The 18,053-nt window shown below is 41.1% G+C and overlaps 1 protein-coding gene across 1 annotated transcript in view; it reads right to left on the bottom strand.

Moving 5' to 3' along the window:
- Positions 1-3,950: 3,950 nt before the first annotated feature.
- ubl3a (ubiquitin-like 3a) overlaps positions 3,951-18,053 on the bottom strand; it is a 24,387-nt gene continuing 10,284 nt past the window's right edge. Inside the window, exons 2-5 of the mRNA XM_083910693.1 lie at positions 9,117-9,225; positions 6,912-6,998; positions 5,909-5,986; positions 3,951-5,763 (exon numbers count right to left, since the gene is read on the bottom strand). Coding sequence (XP_083766819.1) covers positions 5,711-5,763; positions 5,909-5,986; positions 6,912-6,998; positions 9,117-9,225 — 327 coding nt within the window. The 3' untranslated portion in view covers positions 3,951-5,710. The remainder of the gene's footprint in view (positions 5,764-5,908; positions 5,987-6,911; positions 6,999-9,116; positions 9,226-18,053) is intronic.

The following is an 18,053-nucleotide window of genomic DNA, read 5'->3' as shown; positions in this document are numbered from 1 at the left end:
CCACAGGATATCAACTTATAATGAGTTTAGAGCTGAAATGATAAATCGATTACTAAATTAATCATCAACTATTGTGATCATCGATTCATCGGTTTGAAGCTTTTTTCATGATTAAAACAAGATTTCTGATTGTCTTAGCTTCTTAAATGTGAATATTTTCTTTGTTTCTTTGCTCCACATAACACGTACATTCGAGAACATCAGGTTCAACAAACACGATCAAGGTTTTTGTAACATTTTATGGACAAAACCATTTATCGCGAAAATAATCTATAGATTAATCGATTACGAAAATAATCCTTAGTTGCAGCTCTAAATGAGTTATTTCTCTATGTTTTGTATTACTACATTAAATTTGCATCATAAATACGTTTATATTGTCAACTTTTTTTTCGTTCTATATCAAAACAATCGCTTTTAATGTGAAATTATGTGAAATACCATCATAAATATTATTATTTCCATGTCTTTTTATCAAAAAGTTGGCCTTTTTTTTTTACTTCACCGGCCCCCGACTGACAGTGGCCCCCAGGTCATTTGAGTTAGAGACCCCAGTCTTACATGGATAGAACTGAATCAAACAGTGTTCCCTGAACATTGGAGCTGATACGTCCAGCGCTGAGCCCAGGCCTTCGATCGTTTTCTTTGCTGGAGACAAAAGAAAACGAAATTAAAACAAATCAACAAATAAAAAAAGGCTATACAGTATATGGCATGAATTTTACATGCACAAATGGCTCAAATATAACACAAATGGTTGATAAACAGGTTTCCTTCATTATACGTTCATATACATTTATGTCAATTAGGAAGCTTGTTAAACAGTTTTAATAATCTCAAAATAATGAACAAAATTTAAGGTGTTTTATATCACGGTTTCAACAAATAACCATCTCTGGTTTGGTCAATATAAACACTTCATTCATTACATTAACGGAGCATAAATTACTACCTTACGAGTGTTTGGTATATTTGGCAAACAACAAAATGGTTTAAGTTTCCTTTAGAACAGCTGACGTAAACTTCCTCGTGTAATTCAAACAATCAATCGTAATCATTGTTTTCACGTCAAAATTCAAATTCATTTCACACTTACATTCAAACTGTCTTGTCCTCAATCCAGAGCCATGAAAATCGAAGCGCAATGTTCCGTGGTGTCCAACTGGTGGCGCTGTTAAGAAAAAACTTACTGGTACCTGAAACTACTGCCTCCGCCACTGCAGGTACCCCCTTCTCCATAAAATCTGGTATATTATTGACACATAATCTGACGTAAAATAAACATATTAAGTAATATAAGTAATATTAAGAGATTGTACCAGTTTATTAGTTGTGATGAGGCCTCCGGTTTATATTATTTCTGCAAATATTACATGTAATACTTGAGTAAAATGTGATGTGTCTCCTCTCCTATGAAATAAAAATCAGGCTCAACACCAAGAGGCTAAATGCTGCCCTCTACAGTTCAAAGTGCTGAATCACAGCTGTCACCAAACATGTGTCACCAATCACATTAATTAAGCTTCAGCTGGTGCTTATTGTTCAAGGTCTCACTAAATACGTCACACTTTAACCAGAAGAAATGTGTTTTTTCATCAAAAAAAATTAAAATTAAAAACTGCATTTATGATTCCAGCATGTTCTGGATGTGTTCACATAATAATAATTATACTGTCTGCAGCTAAACCAGCATATCTAACGGTTTATGTCAGTCTTAAATAATGCTAATGTTGTTTAGCTTGTGTGGACATTCATATATAAATATACAGGAGGTGCTGGTTCACTGCTGCCTTATTTGGTTGAAAAAAAGTATTTTCAACATCAATTAAATCACAAAACAATAACACATTTGGACTTACTGTTGGAGGCAGTGGAGGACGGACTTTGGTGCTGCGGTGTGAGTCATAAAGTGACCAAATAAGCTAGTTTCCAGTCAGCTGTCTTCTTTCATGCTGCGCCCTGCTGGTATACACGTTGTCAGCACCCACTGCCAAGGTTATTTAGTTAAAGTTAAAAAATAATTCACGAAATAATGAAAACTAGAATTGAAAAAGACGTTATGAAGTGTATTTATTTTTTATGATATAAGGAGTGTGTATTCTAATGCTTGAATTTACCCAGGGTGCACCTGTGTGAGCACAAAGGGTTTTTATGGGTTTTTATTAAGACCTTGAGGTCTTCAACCTGGCAAATACTCCATATTAAAAAAAGCTAACACTAAAACAATTAAAAAAAAAAAACTATTAAAACTAACTCATTATGACACTGCATCCCATATAACCACATTTCTGAAAACTTTACCACTTTAATTTAATGAGAAATAAAGTCATTTCCAGGTGCAAATGACCTTATCATAGCAGATCTACTGTACACAACTAAACACAAGCTTATAAAATACACATATTATGTTGCTTGAGTGGACTGTAAAAAAAGAAAATTAGATCCATTAACAAGTTAGCCAGATGTGTTTTTTTAAATGGTCACAAGATGGCAGCATCCTCCTGTAAAGCCACATGTCCAGTATTTATATGTGGTTATGTTTGAGGGATTTGAAACCTGTAGTTATATATTAATAATGATTAGCTTTATGAAAGTGGTTCCCCACACACGCCCAATATCACACTTCTGTCCATTTAACACTGAAAACACTGATTTATTCAGAGAATAAAGCATTAAGTACATAAAATAGTGGATGTTTCACTCATGTTTATGGAGCAAGTGTCATTAAATCATCATTTTAACCTGGTTTTAGGATAGCAAAGTTAAAGTATTGGTCTTAAAATGTGCTCAAGTTAAAGTTCTGTAAGATGTTCTTGAAAGGATGCTTAAGTACAAGTACAGGGATTTGACTCACACTATACAAACATGTGTATTGTGCATTGTTTTCATTGAGTCCTGAGACAAATAAAAAATAATGTGTCGTTCCTGAGTGGCACTACACTGTGACCACAGAGTTCTCCGCCGGCCCACGCACTCGCTCATGTTTTACGTGCATGCAAAATGGCAGAAGAATAGTTGTATTCATGTTGAATATCTGGCCCACATTACGGTCACCGTGCGGTGGACGCAGCATGGCTGCAGGGAGGAGGAGGAGGAGGAGGAGGAGGAGGAAACTCCACCAGTACAGTCAGAGCCTGTAAAGCACAACTCATCTACAGCCTTTATGAGCAACACAACAGCGCTGAACTGTACCCTGTGTTCCACCCTGTGTTTTTCCTGCTGCACTTTGGCCCATTGACTGTTGTGCACACTGGACAAAGTGACTCCACGGCAAAGAAAATCACACAGATGGTGCTTTTTTTGCATCACATGCATGATACTCTGCTGCACAGGTACTTTTTCCAGTTGTATCTGTAAAAAAAAAACACACTTAATCTGAATTTCAGAGCATTTAAGCGTAGCACTTAAGCACCCCTAAGATATTAATGTATGTATTTTGTTATCATAGCACCCCAAAAATGGAATGTAAATGGTACAGGAAGTGAAACTCTAAGCAGTAAAGAAACTCTGTGCTCACAACGCCCTCTGCAGGACAACTTGGGACATCAACAACAACATTATTCTATCCGTGGCTTTGCGGTCATTTTTGAGGGGGCTAATGTGCCTAAACAACCTTGAAACTTGGCATTAAGGTCAGGTCCGGCAAAAATGTGATATTATCATCATTCCCGGAACCGTGCGTTGATCAAGAGCTCTATAGCGCCCCCCTCTGAAGTAAAAACAGAGGCAAAATTGAGTTGCACCGAATTTCCCGAAACTTGGTGGGAAGGTGTCATAGACCAAGATGAACAAAAAAGTCGACCGTAACCATAGCCTCGACTCAACAGGAAGTCGGCCATTTTGGTTTTTGTTGACGGAAAACTTTCAAGCTGCGTGGTAAGCGGGTTCAGTCACGACAAAACAACGTTGCACTTCAATATCCTTTATTTAGATTACAGATGTATTCCATTTTGAAGTTTGGTGGAGGAGGGAGAGGGAGCATTAGTGCTATTTACAATTGGTTTGAAAACATTTATCTCTGTACAGATTTGAACCCTGATCAATATAAACAATATCTCTTGTTTCTTTCTTTTTAAGACCTAGTGCTGTTACAAAGCGATTCTTTTAAAGCAAAAAAAAAAAGATAAAGGGGGAAAAAAAGGATTACATTAAATTATAAACAAATAGCAATAATAAAAAAACGAATAAAAGAGCACAGAAGAGAAATAAAAATACAGTCGATTGTTGATTATCAGGGAGGTTTCGCTGCTGTTAAGCACAAGACGTTGTCAGCGAGTGACTGTGAACTGGCTTGAGGCTAACCGTATACACAATCATAGACTAAAACACCAATATACTGTATATCAACAAGATCTAGAATCATCATGTTCTATATAAGATTCATATTAAATATATTCTACACGATACCTTAGTTTTGGAACATTACTTCCATTGGAAAAATATAAAATAAAACCATTTATACACTTCTTTTTTTTTTCCTTAGTAATCTGATGATAGGAGCACATGCTTCAGTTTGTGCAAAAGTTGACTCGTTAATGCAGTGAGAGAGGATTAAGGAGGAAGAGTGAGACACAGATTAAGACAAATAAGGGAGCAGGGATTTCATTTTCTTTTTTGCAACCCCCCTGCGAGGACCGCAGCCGTCAACGAGATCCTTCACAACACTGTTAGAAAAACAGGAGCACGATGAGCCTTTCGGGGGGGGGGGGGACTGACATGAGACGCTTTATTAATCACAACACTGGTCGGTCAGTTAAAATATGCACGGACTGTAGAAAATGCAGTCAAAAATGTCATCGACAAGCAAACGAAGCGAGAAAAACAAAGACAGCCGACACCGATCGTCTGTTTGTTCGTCCGTTTGCTTGTTTCGCGTAGGCTTCGTTTGGCTAAAACTTGACGACTGAGCGATGCGCGATGTGTGTGTGTGTGTACGGTTTTCTGCGGCGCTCAGCAGCCGACGAGGAATCATTTCTCTCCTGTGACCTATACGGACACGTGCAGAGGAGGGCAGTAAAAAGGACGCAGGTGTGTAGGTGTGTGTGTGTGCGTCCTGGATCAGACACGTCTAAGCACGTCTAATCTGCTGCGCTGAAGGATATCACACAAGCACGTATAAATGGATGTTTAAATGGTGTGTGTGTGTTAGTGGTTAAAATTCTCAGCGGTCTGTATGAAAAAAAAACAAGGTCACACACACAAACTCTGGCACTGCATTACTCTTCCGACCAGCTACAACAAAGAGCCAGTGAGTAACAGACAGTGTGTCTCTGTGTGTGTGTGTGTGTGTGTGTGTGTGTGTGTGTGTGTGTGTGTGTGTGTGTGTGTGTGTGTGTGTGTGTGTGTGCAGCAGAAGGCTTTAAAAGGTGTGCATTAGACAAAAGAAGAAAAAAGATAAAAACAACAACATGCAAATCCAGTTTCCCTCCTCTAATTTTCAGCGACGACAACGGATTAAGTACAACAAAAGGGGGGAATCGGCTCTTATCGTTATTCAATGTGTCCTGGTTCAGTTTGACTGAGCCTACTGACTTCCTATGAACTCTACGTGTACGTGTGTGTGTGTGTTTATCTGTATGCAAATCTGTTTCGTGGACAGACTCCAGGAAAGGGCACGAGCTCGCTGGGTCCAGAGAGTTGAGGGCAAGAACCGGACGACGAGGGTAAGAGGGCCGGCAGCAAAAGGAGGGGGAGGTGGGGGGGGTGTTATTTACAGAATGACACAGCAGTTACTCTCCCCGGTCTTCTCTCTGTTCCTCTGACCTGAAAAAACACACACACACACACAAACATCGTCATCAACACAAGCTGATCCTACTGTAAAGTCACGCAGATCCAAACCAAATCCATTTAAGACGTCCTCCGTGATAAGGGAAGGGAAGGAAAGGAGGGAGACAGAGCTGGTTACCTTGGGAATTTGGCTCAGGCAGAGTCTCTCTGGCAACTAAATGCATCACTGTGGTCCTCCCCAAGGGCAGTTTGAGGGCTAACAGGGAGATGTGAGAGAGACACAGACAGTTAGAGGATATTCAGTCAGCTACAGTACATCAGTCACCACCTGACCCTTTAACAACACTGAAGCTCTAACTGGAAGGACTTAAACGGGTCTGTTTTCAAACCTTAACAGCTATTAAGTGTGAATGAAATCCCTCAGCAAACCCCTGAAGAATGGAATACATTTCTATGAACTGAATTTCATTTAATCATAATTTTAAAAATCAACATTTGCAAACATTTTGACTTTGGACTGAGCAATTTTCATTTATTTATCTTCAAATATTTGCCAAATAAGCCAGTGTCTGTCATTCAACAAAGCAATAACGATGTTACATGAGGATTACCTTCCACTATAATCACATATCAATATATATATATATATATATATATGATAAAATGATTGCTCAGCTCTAGATGGCAGTCATGTGATGAGAGTAAAGGTGACAGCGTAACCCCCTTAAATGCACAAAACACCAGTCAAATCAAAATTGGGTTAAGTGGACGAAAAAAGCCTAAAAGCCATGGTGAAGTGAAGAGGGCCACCTCAGAAGGAGACATCCTCTCTCTCTCTGTTCATTTACAGCATTCACTCTCTCAGCCCCTCCCTCTCTGTCTGGTCTTTGTGCTGCCTGAGGTCTCCTCTAATGCCAGTCTTGCCCCTTTCCTGACCAGTCGTCTCCTTCCCCCCCTTTTTTTCTCTCTGTATTTCCTCTCTCCTCCCTCTCTCTTGTCAAAGCGGGCTTGTCCAGAAGCACTGAGGTGCCTCTGTTCTGCAGCTCAGGAAAAAAAAAAGATGAGAACAGCAAAGTACTTTCCAGCAACACACTGCCATGATTTAGTGAGTATGTCTGTGAGCACACAGGGAGGAGTAGGAAGAGGAAGAGGAGGAGGGCACACTTTCTGTGTTTTCTCACCTCCTAGTGTTACGTTGCCGTGTAGAAAGCGTCCCTGGTAGATCAGCCTCAGGATGTTAGGACTGCTGACCTGTTCTTCCTCCCAGTCTGAAAAAGAGATGGAAAACACAGGGGTTTCAAGTCACTTCCTTGTTTTTTTTCCCCTTCAGAAAAAGCTACTACACTCGACTTATGGTGAAGAAAGAAATCTCTCACTAGCATTGTGGAAAAAATTACAACCGACAACCACATGGGAGATATTTTGAGCGATCCACGGCCTTTATTTTATACCATTACATGCAGAATGTGTAATAGGTGGGCTGTGTGGGATGCACAGCAGAATGTGAGAAAGACTGCGAAAGGTGTGGCCTGGGAAGAGACAAAAGTGAAGACGTTAAATGAAAGAGAGAGAGAAAACAGAGGGAGGAGGAGGAGGAGGAGGTGGGGAGCTGCACAGCAGCAGCAGCAGAGGAGTCTGGCCTCCAGATGTTTGTCTCCGGCTAAACAGAGGGTGTTGGTGGAGTGAGAGCCTGAGTCTGAGACAAACACTGACGCGATAGAAGAAAAAAGGAGAACGTGAGTCCATCAGTGACATTTATAGGCTTTCGTGCAAAGGGTGGGCTTCTCTTCGCGGCATCGTGGGAAAAAGGCACTTCAGACAGATGTGAAGGTGGTGTGAGGTTAGGTACGCTGGTGTAGCAGCACTACAGGGAGAGGGTGGATTACAAAGAGGAGGTGCCTGCGCTGTGATCCCACATTCCTGTATGCGATGATAATCGGGGCTGAAGGGAAGTGTGATCTAATTACACTTTACAAAAGATTTGTGCAGACCCACAATTATATAGACCTATGTGTAAGTAATTAGCAGTGGCTTCACACACACACACACACACACACACACACACACACGCATACACACAAAGTCACATCATCTGCCAGCAATTACTTTATGTCAGAAAGCAAACACGCTGCAGCTGTGCAGCTTTTCAGTCTGATCAACAACCAACATTTAACTTTGAATAAGTCGTTGCATGTCACAAAATCACAAACACGCCTTGTGATTATTAGTCGGTGTTATTACGCCATCAAATGACATCTCAAACTGACTGTGGATCAGTGTTTTTGCTGTTTTTTAGCAAGAACAATCCTGTCAACCGTGTCTGAGGCTGGTTCACAGCAGAAGGAAACCAAAAACCTATTAAACTATCACTTTAATCCCATACAATTTGCATATTATTTCAGTTTTAAGACACTTTCCCTTTACTATGGTGTTTGTATTTCATGTTGTTGATTCTACACTGTTACAAAGTGGAAATCTGGTACTGCACTAATTAATTAAGTCTACATTACGCTTAATTTAGCTTAGATTAAACAACCTGTGTGCAAAATTTGGCCCAGAATTAAAACTTTCATATGTACAATGTAGTGATAAATGATTTAGTAGTACATTTAGTAGTTTTTCTCAGGTAGGCATTTGAATGTAGGATTTGTGCCAAAAATTTAGTATTTTTACATTGTTTTTGCAACTAATGCTTGTGTAAAATAACTACATATATAAGCTTGGTAACACTTCAGATTAGGGAACACATTCACCATTAACTAGGTGCTTACTAATGTGCTTATATTATTTACTAATAATAGCCCTTTATTAGTAAATATTAAGCACGTATTAACACCTTATGCAGAAAAAATCTTCATTCATGTCATAATAGAGGTAGAATAAGGTGTTAATATGTGCTTGACGATTATTAATAAAGGGCTAGTATGCTACTTATACATGTTAGTAAGCACTTAGTTAATGGTGAGTATGTGTTCCCTAATCTAAAGTGTTACCATATATAACTATAGCTGCTAACACGTTCACAGAAGGAAAAAACATCCAAAAAATGAAGTGAGACACCACCCCTCACCCAAATATTCTGCAAACGTTACTGCTCTTATGAAAATGTCTGAACAGACAATGTCCGGCTGTGTTCTTTATGCAAGAATAGCAAAGATTTCCGGACATTGTCTGGAGTTCACGTCTGAAAAACAGCTCAAGGGAGCACAGTGAAGCAGCTCCAAAGCAATAAGCCAGAGAGGCTAATTTACAGCTCAGGCTCAGTGGCGCTTCAGAGAGGGAGGAATCAGGTTCGCACAAAATAATAATGAGAGGGTTTTTTGAATGTTTTTATCCATTAAAATCACTGGGAACAATCAACAAAGCACCTGAGTGAAGACGCTTACCCATAGGCCAGTTGTCATAGACGTGTTTGGCGATGTCTGCAGCCGAGTCACTGGGAGAGAAGAGGAATTCTTTTGTCTTCCCGCTGACTAAAATGAGCCGCAAGTTAATCTGCAACAGAGAAGCACACAACAACAGAGACGTATTAGAGCTATCAATGACAAACACCAAACAGCACAAACCTCTCCATGATGTCACATCGAACACAGTCAAATCAGGAAGTACAGAGACTCCAGTAATTTAATAGGAAACAGGAAGGATATGAGGATGTGGAGGAGAGTCTTTCCAATGGATCTGCTGTCATCCCTGCTCTCTTTCACTTCCCTCTTCACTTTTCTCTCATCCTCTTTCTGTTTCTTTGTACATGGTTCTCTATTCTGTTGGTTTTTTTAGAGTGCCTCCGGTTATCTTTATCCTCTGTTCCCCCTTGAGTCAAACGACTCAACAGCAGCTCTGGAGCACTCACGGCCAGAAAAAAGATCAGATACTGAACTACAGAGAATCAGACAAGGCGAGAGTCGCAGGCGAAATCCACGCAGATCCTTTCGCAAATTCACTTGAACCAAAACAAATTGTATTTCCCTGAAAGCAGTTTTTATGGTTAAGTGTACAATATTCCTTGTGACCACATTGTGCACTGGCACAATCTAATCTATCTCTCTCACATGAAAAATATCATAATTCATCAAAAGGATGAGATTAATGTATCAATCAATGTATCTTGAATTAACACAAACGTACTCTTTCCAAATGATCACAACTATAATCCTGTCTCTAATGTTGATATTATCGTTTAAAATGAAATTTTTAAATGTGCCAACAACAAAAAAAGACACAGCAAAGAGGGGATTTTAGAGGAGTTGAGTGCAGTCCCTTCGCCTTTGCATTTAATTGATTATCAATAAGATGGCGCTGGCGTGATGTGTGTTTAAAGAAGTGTGCCTTTAAGAGACAAGGAAAGCTGTGTGTGTGTGTGTGTGTGCGTGTGTGCGTGCGTGTGTGTGTGTTATGGCCCGGAGTCAGCGCAGTGCAAAAGCACGTGTGTGTCATTTGTTACCAGTGTGTTTCCATGTGCTGAGCGTCTGTGAGCTTCCAATAGACCCTCCCATCCCCATCAAACACACACATACATATACAAACACACACACAGAGAGAGTCGACTGCAGTGATGTAACTGAGCTAACGGCAATGGATTGAAACTAAGATCCCTGTAAGCACCTTATCAAATCAGCTTATAGTTTTAAGCATCGGAGAGCCATAGAGACACACACACACACACGTGTATACGTATATTGTATATATATATATATACATAAACATGCAGCAATAATCAAAAAATACACATATTTGACCCTGTATTCAACCCGTCTGAGAGATCAGCTGGATTTAACAGTGTCGAGCCCCTGTTATGTGGTACATATGTGCAAAAAGAAAACACTAGGCTTTAAAAACACATGAAGGCAGACAGCAAATATTCACACAGCACTGCTCCAGCCACCTTGAGCTAACAGTTGTTGTTTTTAATAGACATAAACCTTCACAACAAACTATTAGCTACTCTGAAGAATGACACAGATGAGGATAAATGGTGAAGAAGAAGAGGTATACAGAGGGAGCACCTTTACACGAACAAGGTCTCTCTCTCCTCCTTGCCTGAACACCTGGTCGTCATTGCGGTGTCACCATGGCGACAGCCAGTGGTGGGTGGCTTAACCTGATAACACCTACAAGATAGCTTTACCCCCCTCCACAACCACTTGCCTTCATTCTCCCTCTCTCCCTCCATCTTGCCCACTTTCCTCTGTGTCACATCACATTGTCTTTCTCCACATGCAGAAATCTCACTCTGCGCATTTCACTTCGTCTCTCTCTCTCTCTCTCTGTCTCTGTGTCACTCTCTGCACAATATACTGTACAGTGAAGGAATGTGCAAGGCCAGGATAACAAGAGGCAGCTCCTCATGGTACATTCATCTTTCTTTTTTTTCACAGTGTCATCACCTGCGTCATCGTTAATCTCCGACAGAACGCCGTCGTTGCTTCTTATTCACAAATCCCCAAACAGGAAAGATGACATGAACGTTTCAATCCAGATTCTTACACAGACACAATCACAAAATATGAAAGGTCAATTAATCAATTCAAGAGCACAGACACTGCGGAATCATATGTGTGTGGAGTGTGGAATTCACAGGTCTTATGAACACCTAATGGAAGCAGCGCACTTCAGCATGTTAAAATACTGTATTAACAATGTGTGTGTGTGTGTGTGTGTGTGTGTGTGTGTGTGTGTGTGTGTGCGTGCGCGCGTGCGTGCGTGTCCAAAGCATCAGGGAGGCATCAGGATTATTAGGTTGAAAAACTGTGTTGGGAACTAGACGTTAAAAAGATACATTTGCATATGCAGATATGAGGTTCTGCAGTTAGTTTCCCTTCTTTTCCCCCCCACACTTTATTATTACTTTATTAGCTGAATCAGTCTCTGTCTTGCTCTTATTTCCTTCTTCCTCCTCTTCTCCCTGGAATCCCTTCCACAAAAGGTCTGGTAAAGTTGTCTCACAGCTCAGGGCAATAATATTCAATCACAAAAAGACCAACAGCTTCAGGTGTGCAGCACTTCATGCGTAATCAACATCCATATGCACGACGAAACAGTTAAGTTTCTCATGCATGCATGTCCATGTCCACAACCCATGTGAAAAACCTGCTGTATGAAGCCTGTGGAGAACTGCAGAGTGTGTATTATTCCTTTTCTTCAAATGTGAGGATGTCACAATATTTTTTTTTAAATACTGTATCAAATCCTGACGCAGCAGCTTCAACAACTGGCTGCTTCTGCACATAACACAATACCAGCACGGGGGGGGGGGGGGGGGGGTTTACTCGTGCATACACTCGGCGGCACCGTTCCCTGCTCGTCAATCCTCGACTTCAGACACACAACAACAATAACGTAACCCCCCGCTGCAAAGTGGTGCCATGGTGTAAACATGTGAAGTAAGCAAACCCAGTTGGCTAAACAATGCTTGCACATGATGTGGAGAAGGAAATTCTACACCATCTATAATTATTCCTCCCTGAATACCGCTCTCAAGGCAATAGTGTGTGTGTATACAGTGTACGTGTGTGCGTTTATGTGTACTTGTGTTTATGGAGGCATTAAAGAGTATTGCTGCTCTTTAGACCCTTGTGCAGCAGTCAACAAATTACAGAGTGGGAAGCCGTCCTGTGGGAATCTATTAGAGCAACTTTATATGTAGTCTGCACGGTAAGGTTAGCCACCGCTGTCAGGATGGATTCCTGCCTGTATAAATGAATTTAAGAGAGGAGGTGGGTGATTAGTGCGACTGTGGTCTCCTTAAAAGAAGCCAGCTGGATCCAGCTGCCAGCCTGCGCCGACATGCCCATTAAATCTGGATCAAATTTGACGGCAAACTCAAGAACGCAAGCGCCCACTTTACTTTGAATTATCAGCCGCTGATCTTATTGTTAATTGCGTGTGTGCACTTCTCTTCTCCCGAAGCCACATTCTCTGGCTGTCAGCGTCTAAATGAATATCAACAGCTACCAAATAGGTGACAGTAATGAGACATCTTGTGGTTTTTCCTGACAAACTCTGAGTCGAAAGAATAACGAGCTGCCTGAGAGACACTCATCCCCGTTTTTTAATAACTCAAAACTGAGAAAATTAGCTCCCGAGGACATACAAATTCAAGTCAATTTTAAGCTCGACAAACAGAATAAAGTAAGTCCATCTCTTGGTTCTACACTGTTAATGAGAACTGCATTACTATAATAATCCTTGCATTTCCCCCCTCTGCTCTGTTAATATTTACTTAACACATCGCTAACCGCAGACAAATGTGCAGCTGAGCCTAAAGATTGGCTAATTTTATCCTGAGAAGGGGAAAGAATCTTTTTTTTAAAAAAAGAGCAACCGAGGTTAAAAAACAACTCGGACAGAACTTGCCAAAGGCAATGAGGAAATTCATGACTCTTTGCAACACGCCCGATTCTTTGGAAATGTGTTCAAAAGTACACATCAACGGCCAATTCCGCTGAACAAAATAAAATGGCACAAGCGAATTTTAGAAACCTGTGGATAAGATCTCCATGATTTTGTACACGTATGAATCCTGAGGGAGAACGTGGTCAAGACCTCGTCCTCGGGTGTCAAAACAAAGTTCTTATGCGTCTGTGACCGACACCAACACGTGACACAAGCACCCGTCTCACTGCTCGCTGTAGTCTATTATGGGATGCATCCGTAAATATCTACGACGGCCTCGACCTTGCTAAAGTTTGTTTATTATTAACTCCACAATCTTTACGGGGCCACTTATCTATAGCCAGCTAATGTGTCACGGTTTCTTCTGACCTGCTTCACCTGCGGCTTATAGAACGTGAGAAGAATTGCTGAAAAAGGTGAATGAATGAATGAAAGGTTGACCACACATTGTTTGCTTAAATCAACCTTCTTTTTTTCCCCAATCCTCAAAAAACAAATTGCTGTTGTGGAAGCAAATAAAAGTTCCAGGCATGCAATCAGAAAAAGATCAAGATGATATTCCACGTCTGATGATTTATGCCTACAGTCATGCTCTGGTGGTTGCCATGCCAACCTGTGTGGTAACCAGGGAGCTAGTTAGTCATCTGTGCTGTTTTGTCTTGTTTTCATGTAGGTACATCTGTGTGTCATCGGCTCACAAAATAATCTTTTTTGGTTTTTAATGCACCAAAGCAATACGACAATAGGTTTATGCTTACCTTAAGTCAGTTGTATGAGTTGTCTTTTGCAGATTATGTACATATTTCTTCAAGTAGAGACTAAATAGGCTCTGTAGAAGATGCTAAATATTGTATATTGCAGGTGTAGGGTGACTGAGGACAGATGACGCGTCAGAAATAATATTTGACGACCTAAAACTAACATGTTATTGTATGTGTGCCACTGGCTCACTAAACTGACCATAGGTCAGAGGTTTGTTTATGCACCGCTCAAGATCTGACACACAGCAGCCGTTCAACTCTTGGGGATCTGTCAAAAAACATATTATGCTGAGAATTAAATTTTATATTCTACTTTTCATGATCTCCAAGTCAACTTTTCCTGAGGATTTCGACAAGGAATCTTTCGGTCTTTGTATTTTTAAATCATTTGACATAATTACCAGGTATATATATATATATGTGTGTGTTCTTGTTTCATGTGGCTCATGCACTGCATTTTATCTTCTATGAAATGACTCAAATACTTTCATCTTCAATCTAAATCAGCCTGGAATCAAAGCCCAGAAGGACTTCCCTTCGCCTATGGCTCCTCGTCTCCACAGAAGCCGCCCGGTCAGTGAATATAAAGCACCTGACCTTCTCCCTAGTGAACTCAATTACAGTCATGAATCATTAAAGCGAGCGTCTACTGTAGGGAGAGCTTGAACCACAGACCTCTCTGCAGCTTCTGGTGCCGCTCGTCTTTTGCTTCCTGTGGCACAGGCTTCTAATGGCCATACATTACGTTAAGTCTTAATAGCGTTTTCAAATGAAGGTTTCCGTTCTTCACGGTGTCGTCGAGCATCCGTTGGTGGATTAATAACTGCACAAAGTAAAAAAAAAAAATGGAATAAGAATGAAAAAGGTGTTTGAAATACTAGAGTAAACCCGTTAAATATAAATATACATCACTTTCCAAGCCTTGGTCCATTTGTACTGCCACTCAAAAAAGTCCTATCCTTTGATAAGCTGACGTCCTCACCCTTTTTTTTTTTATCTTTCCTGTCACGGAAACGATCAGCTGTTACAGCACCATGCCAGTGGGCACTATACCTGACAGCTCCCCCTCCCCCACATCTCTCTCCCTGTTTAAATGCTGATAACCCTTTAATCCATCAGCTGCTTCTCCTCTCTCCCAAAACATGTAGCGCTCTCCCTTTCATGTCATCTCCCCACTGAGTATCTTCCCTGAATATGCACACACACACACACACACACACACACACAGGCCCAGGGCTGCATTTCTGTCTCCTGACAGATACCAGGTAAGTGCGTTTGATCACACATTCATCCTCTCGCTCCGTCTGTGTGATCAGAGCTGTTACGAGAGGGTGATGCGGGTTTTTTCTTACATGTCTCTGCCACTCCCTCAACTCCCGTCACGGTCCTTTATTTATTTTTTTCACCTTTCAAAATGGCTGTTCTGTCAGCGGCACCGAGCCAAATCAAATAACGTGCCAAAGTAGAACTAGTGACTCACGTGGAAAGGGAGCCTTTATGAGGAATTACTGAGTGACGTTAAACTGAAACTGGTGCAAGTTATTATCCGTACCATGCATACAATATTAGCTGAACTTGAAAACAGTAGGCTGAATAAGCTGCTACCACTTTGACTTCTATGCTTAACTATGTACCATCTCCAACTTCTGTTTTACATCTGCTGTGACATGATTATGCAAAATATTATGTTCATTTTCAAGTTTTTAAATGACCTCTGCAGTTGGGCGCAGAAGGAAAAGCATATATATATACATATATATATATATGTATATATATATACACATATATATCAGTATCAGTTATCAGCCCAAGTACTCCTGATCAGCATATCAGATATCAGCAATATAAATAAGTCCAATATCTTGGATCCCTATTATACAATGCAATGATAACCAATGGAGAGGTTCAAGCCCGCCTGTAACAATAACTCAAAATGGGTCACAGTTCGATTAAAAAATTGATTTGACTTAAGTTTGACTTGTGCAGTAGGGCCGTCACTTTTAAAGCAAAAGTAGTTTCTATTCAGTGCATACCAAATATTCGATGTTTTGCAAGAATTTCTGTTTGCACAGTCAATACAGCGGTCTGCAATGCACACTGCACACAAACATAAACACACATCGTCTGCACTCTGAGCCGTATTTGCTTCAACGTCAGTAAATAAAACAAACTTTCGGTTCATCTGTGGTCAAAAGTGCAGCCCTTAACCCTTACAGTAGACCATTGCTGCCCGATGGTGGGGCGAGATTTCAGAATATCGTATGCTTGTGTGGGCCAAAAAAGCAACCACAGGTATTTAGCTACACACCTCTGCTGCCCACCATCTAGTCTCTCACACACAAAAACAAACATATTAGCACACAGCCCGTTACTGTTAATTACAGAATGCAGTGGCCATTCTCTGCCAACACTAAAGTTAATTTCCCATGAGTAATTAGCTGCTTTGATTAACGGCAAACGCTCTCCCCTGCATGTTGCTGCAAGCACCGAACGCATCTCTTCATATTGAAATCGGTCAGCTACAACAGACGTGTTAAGTTTAGTGTGATATGACAAGACAAAAAGTTGGAGAGAAAAAAAAGTGGAACAACAGATCAAACCATTACACGACATAACAAAGACTTTATCCCAACATCACCGACAAAGCGCTGATGTCGTACAGACATCGCCACAGTCGTGATGACGGGCCCTGATGCGATAGGACAACAGAGGAAATGCTGACAATCCTGGAGGCGAGCCCAAGGGAGCGAGGGAGGAAATGAGAGCGCGAGAGGGAACAGAGAAGGAGAGAGGGAGTCTCAAGAGGATTGAAGGAGGAAACAGCGAAGGTCAGAGAGAGACAAGAGAAACCGTGAAGATGCTTTATTTTGATTTTCCACTGGCCCCTAAGGTATTTTACATTTACACACATTTGTGCATACATTAACACACACAGATATTAGCGGCTGCACAAAAAAATTCTAAAGGGTGGCGAGGGTCAGCTGGACTGTGCTGAGGCTCTGCATTTGAAGCTGTGGGTGGAGACGTGAAATTGCTCTCGCATGCTTCAATCGATTCTCCCCCTTGACCCTTTGTCAGCGTCTAGACTGTCTGTCCCTCTCTATCCCGGTGAAACACAAGGCCACAGAGGAGGATACAGAGAACGACAAGAGAAAAGATCACGTGCATGGTGATTTAAATCACTTAAGATTTAAATAAAGACACATCAAAAACAATCATGAAACATCGCCATACAGGTAGTAACATTATCTCTTTTCCTGGTTGGCCTAGCAGTCAGAATGTTATCACAGGGGAAAGCACCTCTGCTGCTAAGATTTGATAAGGATTGATCGCACTGCAGATAAAACTGTGTGAAAGCAAAGGAAATCAACAGCTCAATTGAAAGCCTCCTGGCTGAAATGCCAAAGAGTTTGAGAGTGAAAATGTCTCCAAATTTAGAATTTCTGCAACGTTCTGAAAAAAGACAATTTGGCATTCAGGCAAGTGTCCTCAGACAAATCACAATATCTGTTCATACACTTCATGCCAGCAGCCTTAGAGAAACGGCGACCAACCAATCATTGAGTGGGAAGCCATTGCTGAAAAATGAAAACAAAGTTGAGTTGTCGCCTTAAAAAAAAACTCCACCTCTGTTATATGGGAGTGGAACTGGTTTGGCTTTTTCCCCCAAATGACAAGGCACAAGCAAACAGTTATTTGCATGAGTTTGCACTGACACGGTTTACAACTTTTCAACCACCTAAAGAGTTCAGCTTGGCCTTAGATGCACTTTGAATCCATCAGAAAAATGCGACAGTGATGTTGTTTTGCCGCGAAAAATTTGCCGTACCCGCACATTCACACCTATGGTCAATTTAGTCCTATAAACCTATGGGAGGAAGCTGGAGAGCATACAAACTCATTAAAAAGGCCATCAGTTGAACCATGATCAAACCAGTGACCTTCTTGCTGTGAGAAAACAATGCTACACCGTCTGGTGTAGTCACCCTGTCAGCGAAAAAAAAACACAGCAACCAACTGTGCCACATGTCGAAAATGTTAGCCTGTGCTGAGGAGGGACCACACAGAGGGTTGATGATCCCTGCTGACGACTCTGATGAAAGGCCCTCCTGTCCTTTGCCTCCTCCATCCCGACCATTTGCTTGACAGAAGCCGTGTCTGCTCACTCCA

Source organism: Microchirus variegatus, assembly GCF_963457635.1.
Source record: "Microchirus variegatus genome assembly, chromosome: 2".
Taxonomy (NCBI): domain Eukaryota; kingdom Metazoa; phylum Chordata; class Actinopteri; order Pleuronectiformes; family Soleidae; genus Microchirus; species Microchirus variegatus.
The sequence above is the reverse complement of the archived record's forward strand: the minus strand, read 5'-3'. Positions and strand labels throughout refer to the sequence as shown.